Source organism: Lolium rigidum, chromosome 5 (genome assembly GCF_022539505.1).
Source record: "Lolium rigidum isolate FL_2022 chromosome 5, APGP_CSIRO_Lrig_0.1, whole genome shotgun sequence".
Classification (NCBI taxonomy): domain Eukaryota; kingdom Viridiplantae; phylum Streptophyta; class Magnoliopsida; order Poales; family Poaceae; genus Lolium; species Lolium rigidum.
This window is the reverse complement of record NC_061512.1, coordinates 126247106-126254914: the sequence shown is the minus strand read 5'-3', so window position 1 is coordinate 126254914 and position 7809 is coordinate 126247106. Positions and strand designations below refer to the sequence as shown.

Genomic DNA, 7809 nt, shown 5'->3' with positions numbered 1-7809 from the left:
AGATGGAAGGAGTACATGATAATATATTTTTCTATTTTTTTAACATTTTGAAATGTGTTTGCAAAACAATAGGTTCGTACGCAATACTGAGCCGAATTGGATTTTGGCTAGTAGCTTCTTTAAGTGCAACAATCCTCAGGGCAAAGTATATATGGTGATAGAGATCTTCCATCACCACAACTAAAGAAGGGTGCCTCTTTAACTTGGCAAAGGCCCAATCTTTTTTAAAAGAGATTGTATATAGCGCATAGGAGATGGGTTGAAGTTTAGAGATTGAGAAGACCATGGATACCAAACAGCTTTTTAAAGAGGTTTGATTCGTTGTGGTAGAACCAAACTACCCATTCAAGTCTTAGGCTCGCATGCTTATCTTTAAGTAATAATAAAGCGCCCTCTATAAAAAAAAATGATGCTCACATTTATTTAGATTTTCTTTTTAAAGAATAGTCCCTGGTTAAACAACATCAATACATAGAGTTTTTCTGATGCAACACGTTTTTGTTTCTACTGTAAGTTACGTGCCTGTCAATAGAGACACATCTATGTCTTCGTTAATTTTAAAACCTATCTGTTTGTTTTCTTGGAGATGCTTATAAGGTAAGATACGTGCGTACATTTGTAAGGACGAGTGTACATGTGTGTTTTGTGAGCGTGTGCATCTGTATCTTGTTTCCTCGGGAAAAAGAAACAGGTGTTTTTTATGCGTATTAATGCCCGGTGCACGAGGGAGCATCAGCATGTAAAGAAGTTGTATAGAAGAATCAAAAGAAATATGATCTGTTGGGTGAGCGGCCACCAAACCATGCTACCGTATGCTTTCGTTTATTTTCCGCTGCTACATGTTGTGAACGAATTTTTTAGATGCAAACGTGGTCAGTAATGCTCCAAGAAAAAAGGAGGTCTGATTGGTGGTTCCTGTTATTTGTGTAAAACTTGATATAACGATCAGGTAGGTTTAGACTACTCGGATAATCTCCGAGGCTCTCATCATAGGTTTATATAGCAGGTTACAATACGTGTTGTAATCACAACGGATTCTATACTAATCTTAGTCTCATACGTTTACAACTCTATCTCTAACATCCTCCCTTAATCACAACTTCGACAAGTTGAGATTATTCTTAAAATCTTCAAAGGCTCGGTAAGGAAGTGGCTTGGTAAACCCGTCAGCAACTTGATCTTTTGAGGGAATAAACCTCACCTCTAATTGCCTTTTCAACACCCGTTCTCTGACGAAGTGAAAATCGATCTCAATATGCTTAGCTCTTGCATGGAAGACTGTATTAGCAGATAAATATGTTGCTCCAAGATTATCACACCATAAACATGGTCTCTGTGTTATCCTAACTCCCAATTCAGCAAGGAGTGACTGTACCCAAATCATTTCAGCTGTTGCATTTGCTAGAGACTTATATTCTGCTTCAGTACTGGACCTGGACACTGTATTCTGCTTCTTAGCACTCTAAGAAACCAAGTTCGGTCCAACAAACACAGCAAATCCCCCCGTGGACCGACGGTCATCAACACTTCCTGCCCAGTCAGCATCAGAAAAGGCACTAACTAGAGTGGAAGCAGACTTTGAAAAAGTATGAGAGTATGCTTAACATAGCGTAAGATGCGCTTAGCTGCAGTCCAATGTATTGTAGTAGGTGCATGTAGATACTGACAGACTTTGTTAACTGCATAGGAGATATCTGGGCGAGTGAGAGTAAGATACTGCAGGGCGTCAACAATACTTCGATACTTGGAACTATCAGCCGGTCCTAGAGGATCACCATGATGAGCTGAAATTTTCTCAGAGGATGACAATGGAGTAGGCATACCTTGGCAATTAACCATGCCAACACGGGTAAGCAAATCTTGAGCATATTTTGCCTAATTAAGAACAAGACCATCAGCAACCCGTGCTACCTCAATGCCCAAGAAATAGTGAAGATCACCAAGATCCTTTAGGGCAAACTCCTTATGCAAATCTGTAAGCAGAGCATCTGTGGCAGCTTGAGAAGAACTAGCAACAATGATGTCATCCACATAGATAAGCATAAAAATACTGACATTGAACTTGCGATAGATAAACAATGACATATCAGACTTGGAAGCAACAAATCCAAGGGAAAGCAATTTGGCGCTCAACCGTGAATACCATGCACGAGGTGCCTGTTTCAGTCCATATAATGCCTTGTCAAGTTTGCAAATATAGCCTGGCTGTCGTTGATCCTCATACCCAGGTGGTTGTCTCATATACACTTCCTCTTCTAGAACGCCATGAAGAAACGCGTTCTTGACATCCAACTGACGCAAGCTCCAGCCACGAGAAACAACAATAGACAGGACAAGACGAACAGTGGCAATTTTGACAACTGGACTGAATGTGTCTTCATAATCAATCCCATAACGTTGTTTAAATCCTTTGGCAACCAGACATGCCTTGTATCTATCAATCGACCCATATGCATTGTGCTTGACCTTGTAAATCCATCGACAGTCAATAACATTTTTGCCATAGCCCGGAGGAACCAAACACCATGTGTTGTTCTTCATCAGGGCATTAAACTCATCATCCATAGCCCCTTTCCAATTAGGATTAGCAAGAGCGGATTGAAGATCTGTAGGCTCACCAGACGTGCACGAGAGAAGCCAGCGAACCGTGCCATCTTTGTATTTGCGAGGACGAACAATTCCAGATGACGCTCGTGTAGTAGGGCGAGTCTGAGCAGCAGCTTGGGGCACAGGGCGGGCGGGCACAGGAGATCCAGCCAGGGAGACAGCGCCAGGCGACGCAGAATCGGCCGCAGAGGGCGCAGGTGAGCTGCTGAGCGCGGGATCCGCTGTGGCGGAGGACTCCCTCGGTGTGGCGCTGGCAGATGGTAGGGCAGACGCGCGAGGCGCAGATGATCCGCGGGCCGTTGGGGACGGAGTCGTGCGGGGACCGGCAACACGTCCAGCTGCAGACGGGGTCCCCACCAAATCTTGGCGGTCAGCGCTGACAGCACGTGATCCGACGCGGCGGGTCGATCCCGAGGTGGATTCTGGCGGCAGATCCTCCTCGTGTTCAGCGTTTCTGTCATTTTCTGCAGAGAATTCAAAAGAGCCATATGACCAGCTATTGGCACCGTTTGAATTGGAATTTTCACCAGAGGCAAAACAAGAGGCAAAACAGGTCTAGCAACAGGGTTAATAGTATGAGTATCCTCAACATGTGAATCATTAGTAGTAACGTGTTCATGCTCAAAATTTTGGAGAGAAGGATCAAGAAGTAGAATTTGCTTGCGGAGAAGACACCCGCATTGGGATGAAGGTTTTTGAAGGGAAACACTCTCTCATCGAAGACAACATCCCGAGAAATATAGACCCGTCCACTAGAGACTTCAAGACATTTAACCCCTTTGTGGCGAGGACTGTAGCCGATGAAAACACATTGGGTAGAGCGAAAAGCTAGTTTGCGTTTGTTATAGGGTCTTAGATTGGGCCAACAAGCACAACCAAAAACACGTAAGGATGAATAGTTAGGACGAGTACCAAGGAGACGATGAACTGGAGTATCATTATTTATGATCCTGCTAGGAAGCATATTGATAAGATATGTGGCTGTGAGAAAGGCTTCATCCCAAAATTTTAAGGGCATACCAGCGTGAGCAAGAAGTGCTAGACCAACTTCAACAATGTGACGGTGCTTTCTCTCCGCGGCACCATTTTGTTGGTGGGCGTGAGGACACGAGACAAGATGTGTCATTCCTTGTGTTTGAAATAAAGAGTTCAATTTTATGTATTCACCTCCCCAATCAGACTGGACAGTGATAATTTTCCTATTGAGCTTGCGTTCAACAAGAGTCTGAAAGGTAACAAAGGCAGCTAATGCATCAGATTTGCGTTTAAGAAGATAGATCCAGGTAAATTTGCTATAATCATCAATAAAACTTATATAATAATCATGCCGACCAACAGAAGTAGGTGCAGGACCCCATACATAAGAGAATACTAACTGTAGAGGTACCGTAGATACACTGGTGGAAATAGGGTATGGGAGTTGATGACTCTTAGCCTGTTGACAAGGATCACAAATAGACTCACTACTAGAATCACTAACACAAGGAAGTTTATTCTTGCTAATAATTTTCCTAACAATTACTATAGAAGGATGACCTAAACGACTGTGCCACTGGTATTGAGAGGGCTTGGCAGCAACAAAGGCAAACTTGGATGGCGTGGAGGACGCCAAGGATGCAATGAGGGGGTACAAGCCTCCAACACACCTCCCTCTATGGACGATTCTCCTGGTAGCCAGATCCTTTATCAAAAATAAGAAAGGGTGAAACTCAATAAAGACATGGTTATCATATGTGAAGCGATGAACACATAGTAAGTTTTTGGAGGCATTGGGGACATGAAGGATGTTTCGAAGATGAAAATCTTGAGTAGGATTACGTACTACTGAATGACCAATGTGAGAAATATTCATACCTTGCCCATTGGCGGTGTTGACCTTGTCATGTCCCTTGTAGGCATCACGAAGAGTGAGATTGTTTAGCTCTCCCGTGATGTGGTGGGTAGCACCTGAATCCTGGTACCAATTTGTGTCCACGCAGGCAGCATGGACCTCCTTCTCGCCATAGTCATCATGGTTGGAGTAACGAGACCAACAGTCTTTGGCATAGTGCCCCTCCTTGTTGCAAATCTGGCACATGACATCAGCCCAGGGAGTAGTCCGGCGACGTCCACAGCCACGGCCGCGCCCCCCTCCAGGGTTGCCACGACCCCCACCGCGCCCCTGTTGGAAGGAGCGATCATCACGTCGAGCGTCGCGACGGTCATCACGGTGGTCTTCTCGGCGGTCACCACGGGACCGTCCGTTGTAGCTGTTGTTGGCATCATTGCGAGGACGCCATTGCCTAGATGCAGCATTGGCCGAGGACTCGAACTCCGGTGGAGTGGGCTCGGCAAGGAGGAGCTGTCGTTGATCGTATGCCAGCAATTGAGAGTATAGCCGACTGAGAGTGATCGGGGTCGTCGCCACACCAAGAGCTACGACAAGGGCATTGTAGTCTTTGCCGAGGCCGACCAGAATATACGAGACCAACTGGCGGTCGGGAAGAGGGTGGCCGGCGGCGATCAACTCATCCGCAAACCCTTGCATCTTCGCAAGGTACTCAGCGGTGGACATCTGGAGCTTCTTAGTTGTGGCGAGGGCGACCAGCAGATTGTCGACCTTGGCTTCACTCTGGGCGGAGAACATCTCCTCGACGGCGCGCCAAACACCATGAGAGCTTTCAATGCGATGGACGTGGGGCAGTACCTCCAGGGATAGAGACTGCAGGGCGTACGAGAGGACGAGCTGGTCGCGCGCGATCCAATCTGCATAGAGAGGGTTGGCCTTCATCGTCGCCGGCGTTTTGGTGGCGGCGTCATCCGGCACATCAATGACCTCTGTTGGCGGAGCGCTGTCGATGCCGGTGATCAAGCCGACCTGTTGCGCGCCGCGGATAGCTGGCAGAACTTGGGATCGCCAGATCGGGTAGTTATCCCGCGTCAGCTGAGTGCGCGGAGGTGGGCCGAGGGAGATCGGTGGGATCGAAGCGGAGGACGCCATGGCCGACGAGGGCGGCGGCGCCGAAGCTTGCGATGAACTCGATGGACAGGTTATCGCCGGAAGAGGTGGCCTGATACCATATAAAACTTGATATAACGATCAGGTAGGTTTAGACTACTCGGATAATATCCGAGGCTCTCATCATAGGTTTATATAGCAGGTTACAATACGTGTTGCAAAAACAAACAGACGCTCCAAGTAAAGTACATAAGATGTGACCGAATAAAAATATAGTTTCAAGAGAAGGAACCTGATAAGTTGTCGATGAAGAAGGGGATGCCTTGGGCATCCCCAAGCTTAGATGCTTGAGTCTTCTTGAAATATGCAGGGATGAACCACGGGGTCATCCCCAATCTTAGAGCTTTCACTCTCCTTGATCATATTGTATCATACTCCTCTCTTGATCCTTGAAAACTTCCTCCACACCAAACTCGAAACAACTCATTAGAGGGTTAGTGCACAATAAAAATTAACATGTTCAGAGGTGACACAATCATTCTTAACACTTCTGGACATTGCATAAAGCTACTAGACATTAATGGATCAAAGAAATTCATCCAACATAGCAAAAGAGGCAATGCAAAATAAAAAGGCAGAATCTGTCAAAACAGAACAGTCCGTAAAAATGGATTTTATTGAGGCACCAGACTTGCTCAAATGAAAATGCCCAAATTGAATGAAAGTTGCGTACATATCTGAGGATCACGCACATAAATTGGCTTAATTTTATGAGCTACCTACAGGGAGGCAGGTCGAAATTCGTGACGACGAAAGAAATCTGAATCGCTACGAGATAATCCAAATCTAGTATGAACTTTACTATCAAAGACTTTACTTGGCACAACAAAACACAAAACTAAGATAAGGAGAGTTTGCTACAGTAGTAAACAACTTCCAAGACACAAATATAAAACAAAGTACTGTAGCAAAATAACACATGGGTTATCTCCCAAGAAGTTCTTTCTTTATAGCCATTAAGATGGGCTCAGCGGTTTTAATGATGCACTCGCAAGAGATAGTATTTGAAGCAAAAGAGAGCATCAAGAGGCAAATTCAAAACACATTTAAGCCTAACATGCTTCCTATGAAAAGGAATCTTGTAAATAAACAAGTTCATGAAGAGCAAAGTAACAAGCATAGGAAGATAGAACAAGTGTAGCTTCAAAAATTTCAGCACATAGAGAGGTGTTTTAGTAACATGAAAATTTCTACAACCATATTTTCCTCTCTCATAATAACTTTCAGTAGCAACATGAGAAAACTCAACAATATAACTATCACATAAAGCATTCTTATCATGAGTCTCATGCATAAAATTATTACTACTCCCAACATAAGCATAGTTATTCTTATTAATTGTAGTAGGAGCAAATTCAACAAAGTAGCTATCATTATTATTCTCATCATCAAATATAGGAGGCATAGTATAATCACAATAACATTCACTCTCCATAGTAGGTGGCACCAAAAGACCTCTATCATTATAATCATCATATATGGGAGGCAAAGTATCATCAAAGTAAATTTTCTCCTCAATGCTTGGGGGACTAAAAATATCATGCTCATCAAAGCCAGCTTCCCCAAGCTTAGAATTTTCCATATCATTAGCAACAATGGTATTCAAAGTGTTCATGCTAATACGTTCCATGGGTTTTTTAATTTTCGCATCAAACCATCCATGTCTTAAATCAGGAAATAGAATAAGAAGCTCATTGTTGTCCATTATGCCAAACTAGTGTAAACAAGAAACAAAAAGATGCAATTGCAGGATCTAAAGGAAATAGCTTCGAGCACAAACACAATGGCGCCGAGAAAAGTACTGTTACACCGGAACCGGAGTATGAGTGGCTTTTTACCTTTCCTCCTCGGCAACGGCGCCGGAAAAGTGCTTGATGTCTACGGGAGCTTCTATTCTTGTAGACAGTGTTGGGCCTCCAAGAGCGAGAGGTTTGTAGAACAGCAGACAAGTTTCCCTTAAGTGGATCACCCAAGGTTTATCGAACTCGGGGAGGAAGAGGTCAAAGATATCCCTCTCATGCAACCCTGCAACCACAAAGCAAGAAGTCTCTTGTGTCCCCAACACACCTAATAGGTGCACTAGTTCGGCGAAGAGATAGTGAAATACAGGTGGTATGAATGAATATGAGCGAGTAGTAATGGCGCCGAGAAAATAGCTTGCTGGCGTGTAGTTGATGGTGGTAATATAGTAGCAGTAGTAACGC

General features: G+C 44.4%; 1 protein-coding gene across 1 annotated transcript in view; it reads left to right on the top strand.

Annotated features, from left to right (window-relative positions):
* The first annotated feature begins 5585 nt into the window (after positions 1-5585).
* Positions 5586-7809, top strand: part of LOC124656379 (pentatricopeptide repeat-containing protein At1g52620-like) — an 8949-nt gene continuing 6725 nt past the window's right edge. Inside the window, exon 1 of the mRNA XM_047195136.1 lies at positions 5586-5636. Coding sequence (XP_047051092.1) covers positions 5586-5636 — 51 coding nt within the window. The remainder of the gene's footprint in view (positions 5637-7809) is intronic.